Genomic DNA, 16,811 nt, shown 5'->3' with positions numbered 1-16,811 from the left:
AAGGGAATATTTTAACTACATTGTGCAATTGTACATTATAAATGCAGCAAGACCAGATCAAGTGAAACTTCAGTGGAAGAAGTTTCTTTTCTTGTGTCTAGGGCTCTACCTCCCACCTGCTACCTTAAGTTTTTAGACGCCCTGTTCCCCAGGTCTGTGCTTGTATAATATACAAGCTGTCCTTGACATAGCATGTTCCTCGTTTTTCCTTCATTATTTTTAAATAGTTATGATATACTCTTAAAAACAAATTCAAATATTACTGATAGATTCTAATATTATCTTACTCTCTGAAATTAAGTAGTGATGTGTATTGTGTTAAACGTTTGTCTATGCTTATGCAACATACGAGTAGGTCTGTCTCTGGGCCTATAGGTATTTGTTTCATATCGTTGTACACAAATTCATTCATTTCTTTAAATGAGTCTGTAATATTTCAGTGTGTAAATTAATCACTCGTAAGTGGCTAGTAATTTAATTTGTTGCTACTTCCTCCCAAGATGAACAATGCCTTAGTGAACATCTAACCATTTCTGTATCTCTCTCCTTATTGATTCATGCATATATTCACCATCTTCTTCATCCACAAATAGACTACACATCCTCTTCATGAGAGTCTACACAAAAATGTTACCAATAACATTTTTAACACAATAGTTCCCTTAAGCTCTCACTTGTAATAATTCTGCCCAGAATTAAGCCAGCCAAATGTGTGGAAATAAATTCCATTTGTGTGTTAAATATCAAAGATAGGGAACATTCATAACAAATGTAAAGATAGCCAAGGATTCACTGAAACATTTCCACATACCATCTCTCCAAATCTGGTTTTAAAGAGATTGTAATGTAATTTCAGGAATAAAGACCTTCTGGAATGGGGATTTATGGAAAAGAGATTATAGCTCCGTAAGATTCTAGGAATGCACAAGGTCTGGAGGAGCCTCTAGGCACAGGCCTTTGTTTCTGTGCTCAAGATTCAACGTGAGTTCTGAAAATGCCGCTTTAGCAAGCACACGTTTGTTCCACTGGTGGTGGATTTTCTATTGATTAACAGTTACCATTTTTTCTTCTCTTAGGAAAGAAAACTTGTAGGCACAAAAATCATTGCTCTGCTGACATTGAAATCTCCTGCTAACTTTGAGAGCTGAGCATTGGATTTTGATGGGAGGGTGAAACTTAGTGAAGAAATGATTCAAACCTTTGTTGATCTAATACTTCTATGATACAGTTATCTAAACAGAATGAGTCTAAAGTCAGTATAAAGACCTGTGTCTCTTCAGGTTTTGCTACTTATAATTGCAGAGGAACGATTTGAGATAGAAAATCTTATCCCACTTTCAAGTGACTTTTTATAAAACATAACCTTTTAAAATAGTTCATTCTTTTGAAAAATTATCTGAATATAAGACAAGCAACTGAACAGCAAGGGGTTGTAGCCATCATGTTCTTGACCACTTTAGATTGACAAATAGTGCCTCAAAATTGATCAGGTGCCAGAGAATCTATTGAGGTTGTATGGAGTAACCACGTGATGGAAGAGGTTGGACATATCTGAATAATTTTATGTGGTATTGTGTGATGCTTTTTTGGTGGGGGTAGTGTCTGGAGCTGAGCATGTTGGGGCCTAGATGGGGCAGCCTTCGAATGCTCCCAACATTTCCCAAATCATATGTCACGTCAAAATTGTAATGACAAAGCTCACAGCAGCTGCCTAGTCCGGGTTTTGTGCCAGCTCTAATTAGAGCATCGATCATTTCTCTCCCCTTCATGAATGCACATGCATGCACATTTTCATATATGAGGGCAAAAGACATTTCAAAGTTTGGATGGAATCTTTCATACTTAGATGTAAGAAAAAACAATACTTTGAAATCTTACCAAATATTAAACAAAGAGCAACCATTTTTCCATTTAAAGGTGTGTATCTTCAGGTCTGTTGGATCTTTCAAATTTCTATTTTGGACATGGAAACCACAGATGAAATTTAACTTACACAAAGTTACACAGAACTCCTGGCTGATCTCTTTTACTTAATTCTTCTAAAATCTAAAAGTCAGAATAATTTTGACATGTTATTGGCAATGCTTAAATAACAAAAGTTACTTTAATATATTACATGTTTGAAGATTTTCATTTATACTTAATATCTAGTTTAACTCTTGTGAAAATATTATTCAGTAATTTTTTGTGTGCTTTTAAAAATGACTTGTTCAGGGCTCCTTTTGGGATTTTAAGTGAGAAAAACTCTATTTCATAATAATGTTACCACGCTAATCCAATAACACTTCATAGATGGTTAGCCATCTCTAAAATTAAATTTTGTAGTTGAGGAGCATGGAAAATACCACCTATATTTGGATTTCTGTTTAACACTTCAAAATCCATTATTATCATAATTTAAAATTAGATTTAAATACAAACCTCTTTATAGAAAAGCTGATAAATGTGATTTTATTTGTTTGCTTGTTTTTTTGCAGGTAGAGATATTCCCTTGATACCACTCTGTTTGTTTTTATGAGTCATTGGTTATTTATAAATATTATCATGATTTTTCTGATTTTAAATAAATTTCAGAATTAATATATTTAACTGGATAAATTAACCAACAGTGACACAACTTAAAATGTGTTTGTAACAAGAGTCAGCACTTTTAATGAAACATATAATTAATTAAGAGGTTACAAAACTTATAAGCAGAGGTTACTCTGCTTACATAAGGGCAAACATTTGTTATTTGATACAATATATTAAGTATTTATCCCATGCAATCACTGTCCTAGGCTTTGAGTTTACGGTAATGATCAAAACTATTTATAGGTTTCAAGAACCCTGCTCACATAGAACTTACAATGCTATGTAGAAAATGGTAATAGTGAAATAATTACATTAACTAACATATCTTGATTCAAATGTAAATAATTATTCTGAAGGAAAGACACCTACATCAAGAGAACCGGCTTAAATTGGGGGATCAAGGAAGCCTTTCCAAATAATTGTTGATGGAGCTGAAAGACATCTGTGGGATGAGATGGCCACCTGGGCATGGTATGGGGGAGATACAACCGTCAGCGGGAAAGCCCTGGAACAGGGGAGAAGATCTTCTTCAATGGAGAGAAGTCCCCGAGTGAGTGGAAGGCAGGTGACCACAGTGTGAGGTGAAGCTGAAGAAGACAAGCATGTGGCTATGCAAGCAGAAGGAATTTATCCAAAAAGAATGGGGGAGGCATTAGAGGGATTTAGTGTGGAGAGTGGTGGTGACAAGATCAGATTTGCAACTTGCAGCTCTCTGTCAGGTTGCAGCATGGGAGATGACCGGATAAGCCCAGAGTAGGGTGGGGAGGCAAGGTCCGAGGTACTTCCAATAGTCCAGGAAAGTGGCATGCGGCATGAACTGTGTGAGGAAGGGGGAGTCTGGGGGAAGAAGTGGGGTAATCACACCCTATTTGTTGTTTTGTTTCTTACACTTTGAAAAAATATTTCAAAGCAGGAATGCTATTCCAGACATTCAACACCTGGAACAGGGATAAATACCAACCAAATATCATGGGAGACTGACGAATCAGAACATACTCCAGCACGTGCATGAACATCAGCTCTGCATGGTAGTATGGTTTTAAAGCACTCTCGCATCTATGTAAACAAAGTAAAAATGTTAAAAGATTATTTTACGCCTTTGGTTATCAGATAGCCAGACTTTTAGTAGTTTATATTTTATTGTAGTTTGATGAGGTCTGCTTTTAAACGTGGTTTTCTCTTCTTCCCCCTAACCTCATTACATTAAAATGGCAAAGGATATTTTTTCTTATTACTAAGCAAGGCCAAGTTAGGGTTATCAGAACGTCAATACCTAAACACAAAGAACAGTGCAGCCAAACCCGGAAAATATCGTCTGTTTTGCCAAGAGGAAGCATCTCACTGAATATCTGGAAAGCTCATTGTCTCTCAATTACGGTTATTTTATGAGTTGCCATAACTCAGCTATAGTCGTAATGTAACTGACCAGCACCACTGATGAAATCAATAACCATTAAAACAGAGGAAATGCTGTTTGGGGTGCAAGAAACATCGTTTTTATTTAAGAGAGAGTACATCTCATTTAAATGTATTTCAAGTTGATATTTTGTATATATTTTTAATAAACTTCAATTTTACTAAAATCTGCAATATCTAATCAATATACTGAATGATATGTTCTCCCCTTCTGTGCTCAAATAGGATCCGTTTATATTTTAGTTAAGAAATGCTATGCCGTTTTATAGATTAGAAAAATATTTACTGGTAGGAATTTGTTTTAAACTCTCCCTGTTATTCAGCTGGGAAGCATATTACAAGTAAGTCTTTAAAGACTACAATTGGAGGCCGGTCGCGGTGGCTCATGCCTATAATCTCAGCATTTTGGGAGGCCAAAGCGGGTGGATCACCTGAGGTCAGGAGTTCGAGACCAGCCTGGACAATACGGTGAAACCCCCATCTCTACTAAAAATACAAAAATTAGCTGGGTGTGGTGGCAGGCGCCTGTAATCCCAGCTACTCAGGAGGCTGAGGCAGGAGAATCCCTTGAACCTAGGAGGCAGAGGTTGCAGTGAGCCGAGACTGCGCCATTGCACTCCAGCCTGGGGGTCAAGAGTGAGACTTCGCCTCAAAAAAACAAAAACAAAAAAAACAGACCACAGTTGGAGAGTTTAAAGTCTCAAATTTAGGAGATAAATGGTAAATAATATATTTGTATATGAAAATATTTTAATACAATATTTGAAATGAAAAAAGATTAACTGAGATTACACAACTTTGTGAGCATTAAGTTAATACATTTATTTTCTTTCTTTCTGTTTTTTTTTTTTTTTTGAAATGGAGTCTGTGTCACCCAGGCTCAGCTCACTGCAACCTCTGCCTCCCATGTTCAACCGATTCTCCTGCCTCAGCCTCCCGAGTAGCTAGGACTACAGGCATGTGCCACCTCGCCCTGCTAATTTTTTTATATATGTATTTTTTTTTAGTAGAGATAGGGTTTCACTGTGTTAGCCAGGATGGTCTTGATCTCCTGACCTCGTGATCTGCCCATCTTGGCCTCCCAAAGTGCTGGGACATGAGCCACCACGTCCAGCCTATTTTCTTTCTTTTATCTGCATCATTCCATTGTTTTATTGATACAGAATATTTTACATATTTATGGAGTACATGTGATATTTTGTTACAGGCATAGAAGGTGTAATTATCATCAGGATCTTGGGATATCCCCTTCAGTATTTAGCATTTTTATGTTTTAAGAACATTTCATGTTCTCTCTTCTCGCTGCCTTGAAATATACAATACATTGCTGTTAACTAGTCATTCTATTCTGCTATTGAACATTAGAACTTCCAGTACTTTCTAGCCAGGTGTGGTGGCTCACACCTGTAGTCCCAGCACTTTGGGAGGCCGAGGTGGGTGGGTCATCTGAGGTCAGGAGTTCAAGACCAGCCTGGCCAACATGGTGAAATGTTTGTATTTGCAAAACTACAAAATTTAGCCAGGCATGGTGGTGGGTGCCTGTAACCCTAACTACTCAGGAGGCTGAGGCAGGAGAATAGCTTGAACCTGGGAGGCAGAGGTTGCAGTGAGCCAAGATTGTGCCCTTGCCCTCCAGCCTGGGCAACAAGAGTGAAAGTCTGTGTCAAAGAAAAAAAAATAATAATAACTTATGCCTTCTAACTAACTCTATGTTTGCACCCATTGATCGTCTTTTCTTCATTCCCCACTCTCAGCCGTACACACTTGCCAGTCTTTGGCATCTATCATTCTATTGTCTACCTACATGAGATCAACATTTCATTTTTAATTCCCACATATGAGTGAGAACATGTGGTGTTTGTCTTTCTGTGTCTGGCTTGTTTCACTTAACATAGTGACCTCCAGTTCCATTTATATTGCTGCAAATGACATAATTTCAATGTTTTTGTGCCCAAATACTATTCCATTTTGCTTATCTATTTGTTCATTGATGGAGACATGGGCTGATTCTGTATCTTTGCAATGGTGAACAGTGCTGCAGTGAACAAGCCAGTGCTGGTTTCCCTGTGGAACATGGATTTCTTTTCCTTTGGATAAATACCTGGTAGTCAGATTTCTGGATCCTATGCCACTTCTATTTTTAATTTTGTTCAGAAATCTCCATAGTATTTTTTCATAATGGCTGTACTAATTTACATTTCCACCAACAGTGTATAAGAGTTCCCTTTTCTCTGTACCCTCACCAGTAGCTGTCATTGTTTTGTCTTTTTAGTCATAGCCATTCTACTGGGGTAAGGTGATGTCACGTAGTGGCTTTGATTCACAATTCCCTGATAATCAGTGATGTTGAGCATCTCGTTTATATACTTAGTGGTTATGCCATTTGTATGCATTTTTTTTGAGAAATGTCTACTCATGTCCTTTGCCTACTTTTTAATAGGATTATTTGTGGGATTTGTGAGGATTTTTTTTGTTTGTTTTTTTGTTTTTTTTTTTACTGTTGAGCTATTTGAGTTCCTTGTATTTTCTGGATATTATTCACCTGTCAGATGAATAGTTTGCAAATATTTTCTCCCATTCAACAGGTTGTTTGGAGATTCTCTTTAAAATAGCTATAAAAAATACCCTAGGAATAAATGTAACTAAGCAGGTAAAATATACCTACAAGGTACACTAAAACACACTGACAAAAGAAATTGAAGAGGGCACAAACAAGCGGAAAGATATCCCAAGCTCATGGATGAAAAGACTTAATATTATTAAAATGATCTTGTCATCTGAAATAATCCACACATTCAATGTAATCCCTATCAAAGTAGCGACATTATTTTTTCACAGAAAAAATATTTAAAAACCTAAAGTTTGTATGGAACCAAAAATTAGCCCAAATAGCCAAAACTATCCTGAGCAAAAAGGACAAAGCTTTAGGCATCGCACTACCTAACTTCAGAATACAAGGCTATAGTAACAAAAATAGCATGGTGTTGGTATAAAAAGACACATAGAGACCAATGGAGCAAAACAGAGACTCTAGAAATAAACCTCCATATTTACAGGTAGCTGATTTTTGACAAAAATGCCAAGAACATACATTGGGGAAAGGATATCCTTTTAAAAAAATGTGTACAGGAAAATTGGATTTCCAGATGCATAAAAATGAAACTGGACCCCTATGTTTCACCATGCACAAAATTCAACTCAAGATGGACTACAGGCTTAAATCTAAGACCTGAAACTATAAAACCACTAGAAGAAAACAGAGGAGACACTTCAGGACACTGTTCTAAGCAAACGTTTTATGGGGAAGACCTCAAAAGCACAGAGGACAAAAACAAAAATAGATAAATGGGGCTCTATTAAACCACAGAGCTGCACAGCAAATGAAACTATTTTCTTAATCCTTATTGGTGCTTAAAAAGTTTTGGGTCTTGACCAACACATCTATTCTGATAATTAAACGATTTGGACACATTGAGCTTGTCTGGATATGCACAGGTTACCCCCTTTAGGAAGAGTACAGTGAATCTTTCTAATTCTGTTTTTCTATTTCTTAAACATAGTGGACTCTATAAAATTGCAATGAGATTTGTGTATGAGCTAGGGAAGATGTTGGGTTTGGCTGAGATTCAAGGAAGGAGGTGGACTTTAACATGGTGGAATCACCATTAGTGGACAACACAGTGTACCAAAAACATTCACAGGACAAGCCAGGTTGCACACCACGATATAAGTTGTGATGCTGATGAAGGATATAGTAAGCTTCCAATAATAGGTCAAAAAAAAAAAAAAAAAAAGAAAGAAAAGAAAAGCATTAATATTAGGCAATGTATTTTGGTGCCTATAATTTATATTCTTATCAATACAGATAGTTCCATATGGATCTGTTTATATCTATTTGTTTATGTCATTTGATTAAAATATAGCATTGACCATTGGGAGGATACATCTCAAATTATCTATTCTGGTTAAAAGTGAAAGTATGAAGAGACTGTGATTGTAAGCATTTAAGTTTCAATCAAGGAGCAAGTGCTGTCAAGATGATCCAAGAATATCCAATCAGATATTGTGAGGGACATGTGATTGCTGTAGATTATTCTGCTGTCTTAAGAGATAGGCTGTGGATATTCAGATTGTGATTTCAGAGTTTAAGAGGGCAAAGTAAATTGCCTGCTGAACTCATAGTCATGTTTGAAAGAAACTGAGAGGAAAAGGTAAAATTGAATCATCATATATGACTGGCTGGATTGGACCTGATGGAATCTGATCCAGCAGGAAAGGTGTGGCTACCATTCCTGGAACTGGGTTTTACTGAATCCTTGGACAGTTTTGCTGAATCATTGAGCATCCAAGTTTTGAGGAATACACGTGCATTTAGAACGAAACAAATAAGAATATTCATAACTATCTGCTACTTTTTATAGCACATGTATTAACACCAAAGCAATTTTAGATGAGCTATCAATAAAAATATTAAGAAATTACAGTCTCTTTAACACACTTTGGTAATAGTCAACAAGGTAATGTGTTGTGCTGCAATAATACAAGTAAATATCCGTCTAAGAATCCATTGTTTAATAGCTATTACTGCATGGATTTGTAACAAAACTGCTTTAAACACTATACCAACAGTTTTAAATACAAAAGCACAGTGGCCAAGCTCTAACATAAATGAATAAATGTGGCCTTCTGGAAGATGCTAGAGAGACAACAGGATACAGAGTGGAGCACAGGAAAGAAAGGCGCCCTCTTCCTGCATGAATGGCGGCTGCGGCTGTTTCACCTAACAGATGCCTACTCAAAATGTAGTCCCATTTAAAACATTTTTTGATTGTTTTAGATAAAACTTAAAACATTGTTGAGGAAGCAACTAATTCTAGATATTTTTATAGTTTTAAGCTGCCAGAAAAATTAAGTACACAGTTGGAAATGGCCCAAGGCCCCCAGTACGTAACCTTACCTATGCCAATATTGAGATTATTCCAGTGCAAAAAGTCTATGTAACTTTCGTTAGCACTATGGTTTGTTGGTAACACACTAAACCGCTGTTCCATAATTCCTTTTTTTTTCCAGTACTCAAAGCAAAAATACCAGAATTTTATGTTTATGAGTATGAGTTTTTAATATAAACCTGCACAGTGTATACTGTATATGTTGCCAGAATTGACTCATCGAATAATTTAATGAGATTGTTCATTTGAAGCTTATGCCCACTTTTGTAAATAAAAGAATCATTTTGGTTGTCTTCCTCTCTTTCTTTTTTATTTTTCCTTTTTTATTTCAGTCTAAAACTACTCCCCCTTCTTCTGGCCCATATGGAGATATCCCATTTCCCAACCTGTTCCCTGTTCAGCTAGAGGGTGGGAGGGAAGACATCTGACAGAGGAAGATTTCCAGGGAACTATGAAAGGAGATAGTTACAGAGCCTGTTACAATAACAGACTATTAAGGCTGGTGCAGTGGCTCACGCCTATAATCCCTGTACTTCAGGAGGCGGAGGAGTGTGGATCACCTGAGGTCAGGAGTTCAAGACCAGCCTGGTCAACATGGTGAAACCCCGTGTCTACTAAAAATACAAAAATTAGCCAGATGTGGTGGTGAGCGTCTGTAATCCCAGCTACTTGGGGGGCTGAGGCAGGAGAATCACTTGAACCCAGGAGGCGCAGGTTGCAGTGAGCCGAGACTGTGCCACTGCACTCCAGCCTGGGCGACAAGAGTGAAACTCCTTCTCAAAAAACAAACAAACAAATCCACAAAAAAACAAACAAGAACAGAAAGAACAAAACAAACTATTCGCACGTTTTCATATCCCTTGTTGCTTAAGAATAGTATGTGAATAATTTAACCGCCTATATTTTATCTACCTGCTCTCTGACTTCCTCTGGGTTGGGGCGGGGGGTGAATCATCAGAGGTGGTTGTTGCACGGGATGCATGTGGGTAAATAGGGTCCCTTTTCTCTACTCACCTTTTCTATGCAAAATAAAACCACTGATTATAATGAAGAAGAAATCAAAGGAGAAGAGGTCTACTTTGAATTTTTGTAACTAAAAGGGCTCAGGATGTTATGTGAATATTCCATCAGCTGCTAGCTTGCCTACTTAACTTGAATTTGGAGATTATTCCCGACACTGCAGCTTACATGCACCAAGGTTTGGGAACATTCTGTAAAATTTCCTTGAGGACAAATATCCCCTTTGTTGTATTATTTGTTATTTATCCATTTTGCCAAATTATCTGCAAGTAGAAATATCGAAATAAGAAGCTCTTTAGCAATTTACTTTGGATGTTGGTTTTCTTTTGAAGGACAGTTATTAAACTAAGCGTCTAGGATTACTCATTTTCGTTTTTCTTCTTTTTAAATATAAAGCAATGTCATCACTTTTTTTCCCTGTATTGTATTTCTCCTCAATAATTGATATGCTACATTAAAGGAGGACAAAATGGTCTTAATTATGCAATAATGATCAAGGCAGAGTGTTTCCTGGGAACTAATGGTTGCCTGAGAGGAGGTGATGGCTTGAGGTCCAGCTGGTTATTAAGCCGCAGGAAATGTTGCAGGCCAAGATTTGTATTATTTCTCTGAGATGAAAATGAACCCAAAGAAAGGCAAAATGGGTTTTTCTCCACTAATGGGTAAAATGAACTCATTTTGGATGCAGAAGACCTTTCTGTAGAAGGAATATATTCCATAATAGCAACATCAAAATGTTCAGTGGTCTCTGCTTTCTGTTTAAAATATAGTATAGCACTAATAATAGTCCCATTATTGATCTGAAATCTTGATACAACTAAAAATATTATGCAACACTTGAGTTTTTGTCTAGCTGTAGAACTTCCATAGAACATTATGTCCAACAATTGTTTTGATAGCTTTTTGTAAGCTAGGAATATATTTTGTATGCATTTAACATTAAAAATAGTTACTTTTGAAAATATTCAGAAAATAGTTATCTAATCTCATAACAAGAGAATACAGGCATGATTTTCTCTTGTTTCTGGCGTTCATTCCAAAAATATTGGGGAAAGGTATCTCATTAAAAGATGCGTAGAGATTTGTGGTCTTTCTGCATGATTAGAGATGAATCACTTAACATTCCTAAAGAAACTAGTTAATTAACTTGCAAAGTAGATAGTATATCTGCCCCCATCTCTGATTTGTAGTAGGATTATGCAAAGCAGAGTATTTTGTAAATATTAATATTATTAATATAAAATGTATTTATTACTATATTTACCAACTTAACTGAGTAAAACAATATATTTTATTACGTTTTGCCATTTTTGCCACCCCTGTGACATGGGATATGTCACAGGGCATAGTAGCCAACTGAAAGAGCTCCTAATAGCCAACACTGGAAAATTTTCAGAACAAAACCAGTAGTATTAGATTATAACCCAAAATCCAAAATAAATGTTTCTGAATTCATTTTGATTTAAATGAATGACAGAATGCATAAGTCAATGGGGGAGAGTTCATTCCTGTGTGCAGAAGAATCCAGATAATTTATGTGGGTGCCCTGCCTTGAAAGAGGCAGAGCCTAACTCTCATTCCTGGGCAGCACAGAGTGACTTCCTTCCGAAGAGTACAGGACCGAAAGGGGTGACCAAAAGATTGAAGGAACAGCCGCAAAGATCAAGCACTCATCATGAGGAAAGCAAACCTTGACAAGTTTATCACAATGTTTAGAATTTTGTTATGTTCAATTGAGGACTTTACAAAATTGTGTTAAACTTTATGATGGATATGGGTGTCCTTCTTAATAGAGAAAGTTCAAAAACTGAGTGCTTTGGGGGAAACATTATCTTTTGTCTGCCACTATAAATGTGACTAAAATAGAACATAATAAGCATATGGCTACGAACTTAAATGCATTATGTTGCCAAGAAACTATGTTGGCGGGTGTGTAGCAGGCCTTGCAGAAGATTTGTAGGAAAAAATCATAAAACAAAGTACATAGTGTGAGAGGTCTGCTAGACATGTGGATTTTTTTAAAAGCAGATCTAGTAGAATACAATTTTCTTAGAGGAGATTTGTATATCTTGTGTTCAGCTAAATTATAGCGTCTAACACAGCCTCCGCCACACAGTAGGAACTCACTCAATTTTTGTCGAAATTATTCCATGAATATTTTATTTTAGGCTTTTTGCAAGATATGACTGGTAATAAATGCAGCACCCTTAATTCGTTGAACACTAAAGGAAACAAATGCTAAAGAAAGCAGTTTCCAGGCACAAATGACTTGCTTAATAGCACAAGGCACCTGGTGGGCAGGGGAGGTAACTACAAGATGCGACCCTGAAGGTGTCACTGCTTCATCTGGAGCACTAGAGACAGTGGCTGCTATTGATGCTAGCAAGACTGAGGGGCCAACTCTCTGAGTTCAAACTGTGGTTCTTCCACCTGTAAATCAGGAACAATGATAGGACTGGCCTCAGAGAGAACTCATGAGGACTAAGTTGGTTAATGTAGAGTATTTAGATAGCTGCCTAAAACTATGTAACCATTATGTAAATATAAGCTTTTATTAATTTTAATAATCATAATTTAAATGAACATTCTAGGATATAGTTGCAAACATTGCAATACACCAAAGTCATTTATGTTATAATTTATATGCTATCCAGGAGAGAGATTGCAACACAGATGTGCAGGCACCCCTATCACCCCAAATTAATATTATGGTTATTAATTCAAGACCTAAAAAATAGCATGTGTCATTTATAAAACTCTCAAATGTTCATATTTTAAAACTTGCTTAACATTCTTAAAAATTAAAACGGTAATGGGCTTTCAAGCTTCTTGTTAAAAAAATAACAACTTAAGATCAGTGGAAATGAATGACAGTTTAATATCGAAAAAGATTAAAAGTTGATAGCCAAGTAACAAATGAAATTGTTAAGCAGGGTTGAAAAATTGCCAAGTGCAATGGAAAAATTAACACAGGGATTTTATAATTGCAGTTACTGATTAACTTCTTCTATTAATTCTTATTTTGACAATCTTTAAAGCCAAATATTGGCATATATTAAACTGAAAATCTAATCCTTAAATTGCTGTATCTCAGGGTATTAAACCAAAATTTTCTAAAACGTTGAAACACATTTCACTCACTTTGGCTTTATTGAAGATATTATTGCTTTATCCTATAGTTACAATGATATTATTATAATGTTGTTTCTGAAGAACATACGATAATTATTAATGTTAATTCCCCATTTATTTTATCATTTAGATTTCTACTTTTAGTGTATTTCATAAAGGACATGAAACATTCGTATTGAATGACTTATACAAAAAGTTGAAGATGTGTTAATCTTCTTTTCTTAGACTGATGGAAGTAATCAAACATGTTTATTATTTATCTTAGGTGAAGTTTAAATAATAAAATCTTGTATACTATTAAACTATGTATAACTTTTACTTGTCACCATCTTTTCTCTAAGCCTGGTTTAGAGGTAAAATCTTTTCAAACTGTGTGTCTTCAACTTCCAACTTGCTCACCTTCGTTTGGTAAGAGCTGACCATGTACTATCAAAGACACGAATACTGTATTCCTTCTTCCCAGGGCATTTATATAGTCACAGGGAGGGCCTTAGCCTACCTTTTGGACTTCCCTATGCTTTAAGTTTTTTTCTTTATGTGAGGTAAGTAGAAGAGGAAGAAACGCATCGAAAGAAGTTTTGCTGCAATTCAACTACCTTATTGCCCTTGACTTCCTCTATCAAAGTATCTTTCTACATCATTCATTTTAGCATTTTTCCTTTTTTTAATTATTTTATTTATTTATTTTTCTAGTCTTTTTTTTTCTTTTCTATCATCCATTTGATTTTTGTCACAGATAGATTTTAACAGCTTGCACTGTATGTTTATTTTCCTAAAATAATAGAGCTTCTATTAACAGATTGGTGTAAAGAAATTAGGGGACCAGGCCGCTCATGTCCCATGACCCCAGCACTTTGGGAGGCCGGGGCGGGCGGATCACGAGGTCAGAAGATTGAGACCATCCCGGCTAACACAGTGAAACCCTGTCTCTACTAAAAATACAAAAAATTAGGCGGCCGTGGTGGCACGCACCTGTAGTCCCAGCTATTCAGGAGGCCGAGACAGGAGAATCGCTTGAACCAGCAGGTGGAGGTTGCAGTGAGCTGAGATTGTGCCACTGCACTCCAGCCTGGGGGACAGAACGAGTGTCCGTCTCAAAAAAAAAAAAAAAAAAAAATTAGGATAATTATATTGTTATATTCATTAACATATATTGATGGATCCCCTGCCGTGAATAAGGGCAGAGATGGTAGCAAGTTAAGATGGATCAGCTGGATTTCATGCCTTCAGGACCTTTCACTCCAGCAAAGGATAAAAAATAAGAATATACATAATTATAATACAAGGCCATACATTTAAAACTGTGAAAGCTTCCTTCCGTATTTCAAAGAACAATCAACTCTGGCACAGTTTGATCCATGGTGACTTTGTGGGAGCAGTTGGCATCTGAAAAACATCTTAAAAGACAGTCTATAACTTGTATTTGTTTCTTTTCACTTACATGTTATGGAAGAAGAGAACTAAAGGCTGCGTCTGCTGTTTCCTGGACCCTCCCCTATGTACATTTTTCCACTACTAACTTTAATCTGCAGCCTTTCACTGTAATAAACCATTACTAGGAGTGTATTAGTGTTTCTAAATTCTTTGAGTCCTCTTAGCTTTCACTGAATCTGATATTTGTGTTAGGCCCCCCCACCTCTAAAAAAGACAATCCAGAGTTTGTTCAGCAGGGACATTCATGTGGCCAGGCCCAATATATTCAGAAATGCTGACTTCCTTACAAAGACTAAAAGCTTTATAATTTTCAAAAAACTCCAACCCTAGTTTGAACAACACATAACAAGTTTTGAGTGAACGCTTAGCGCTATCTCACTGTGAGCTCATGGATTGGAGGACACTGGCAGGGCCACACACGTGCCCTCCCTGTAGCCAAATGTAGGCCGGTTTACAGACATCAGGAGGTTGCCACTGCAATGCAGTCATTCTTGACCTCTGTGAAGAAATTCTTCCAGTTAAAAATGTATTTATGTCCACAAGCATCCTCTTTAGAATGCAACCACCCTGTGGAATATTTTAAGCCTCACAGAAAAGTCACCTTTATTTTAGCATGAAATGGCTTAAAAATCAGATTACTTTTCTTCAAACATCAGATATAATTTCCATTAAGGAAATAGAAGTCTTTACAGTGATTGATGGAGAGAAGTTATTTTGGCATAAAAGGAAAATGTGCTTGGGTGGAATACCAGAGCAGACAGTTATGAGTTGTCAGAGAGAAGAACTTGTGGGGAGCAGAGGAGAGGGGACCTCAAAAGCTGGGAGAGAAATGCAAAAAGGCAGCAATGTAAGAAGCATATTTTAACCACTTACACTTTTACTACTAGCTACCCCTACAGAGTGATTGTGATTAAGAAAACTCTTACAAAATAGTTTTCAACCCTCTCTGAGTCTTCCATGTATCTTAGCTTGATTTTTTTTTTTTCCCCTCAATTACGTGTCTACACTAGATCAAGTGCACCATCTACCAGATCAAACGCTTGTTTTTCAGTAGGGTGTAAACTGTCACTCAAGAATGTTTGGGTCAATGTCTACCTATAGATACCACTGTCACTGTACTTGAGGCAGTATTGGAGAACTTACATTTTCTATGGAAGACCTAGAGCATTATTGGAAATGAGACGGCTTTGTTTCCTTTCATATTAAATGTCAATGTGGTGATTTAAATCCTCGCCTGTGTTTTTCTATAGAACCCAGTTCAGGGCTGTGTCTCATCACTTACTACCCTGTGTATTAATGATCATTTCATCTACTCCTCACCAGACTGCAAAGTTTTTGAGGAACTCCTTCATTCTCCACTGTCTACCCAGACTAAGTATAAGCTAACAATGAATAAATGAACAAATGCCTTCTTTATATATCTTGACTAGTCTATATGTTGTTAGTATTATATTTAAATACCACTTTTTCATAAGAGTTGTGGATTATAAAACTGTGAAGGGATTGTTTATTTGTTTGGTTGTGTTTTTTTCCTAAAAAAATTAATACTTAGGGCAGGGCATAGTGGCTCACGCCTGTAACCCTGGCACTTTGGGAGGCCGAGGCGGGCAGATCACGAGTTCAGGAGATCGAGACCATCCTGACTAACACGGTGAAACCCCGTCTCTACTAAAAATACAAAAAAAAAAAAAAAATAATAATAATAATAATTAGCCAGGCATGGTGGCGGGCACCTGTAGTCCCAGCTACTTGTGAGGCTGAGGCAGGAGAAGAGCGTGAACCCGGGAGGCAGAGCTTGCAGTGAGCCGAGATCGTGCCACTGCACTCCAGCCTGGGCGATAGAGCAAGACTCCGTTTCAAAAATAAATAAATAAATAATAACAATAATAATACTTGGACAGGAAGACCACAGCTATCACTTCTAGATCTAAACATTCTTCAAGATGAGTGGAGACAGAGGTAGAGTGTGAGCTGGATGGATATAGGAGTGGACTTACTTGGTTGTCATCATACGGTTGTTTCATTTCTTTTTGATAACGACTGCAGATGACATTGGGAATAAATAAACATAGACATTTGAGTTTCATAGCCACTTAACTCCCCAGTTTTGTTTCTCAACTTAGTTGAGAGGTGATTCTCATAGCCATAACTTTAATAACATTACCATCACCAGCTTAATAGTGGCTGCTACAATGTCAAGAAACTCACAAAGTTAAAATGTAAAGAAACTTTAGAGATGGTCTGGTGTGGAGAAGATTGATCTTGATACGGTTCGTGTATCTTTCC

General features: G+C 36.8%; 1 protein-coding gene across 1 annotated transcript in view; it reads right to left on the bottom strand.

The window, feature by feature from the left end:
- DAOA (D-amino acid oxidase activator) overlaps positions 1-16,533 on the bottom strand; it is a 31,923-nt gene extending 15,390 nt beyond the window's left edge. Inside the window, 2 exon segments of the mRNA XM_065532981.1 lie at positions 3,536-3,630; positions 16,523-16,533. Coding sequence (XP_065389053.1) covers positions 3,536-3,630; positions 16,523-16,533 — 106 coding nt within the window.
- Between the last annotated feature and the right edge of the window lie 278 nt (positions 16,534-16,811).

This window comes from Macaca fascicularis, chromosome 17 (genome assembly GCF_037993035.2).
Source record: "Macaca fascicularis isolate 582-1 chromosome 17, T2T-MFA8v1.1".
NCBI classification, from domain to species: Eukaryota; Metazoa; Chordata; class Mammalia; order Primates; family Cercopithecidae; genus Macaca; species Macaca fascicularis.
The sequence above is the reverse complement of the archived record's forward strand: the minus strand, read 5'-3'. Positions and strand labels throughout refer to the sequence as shown.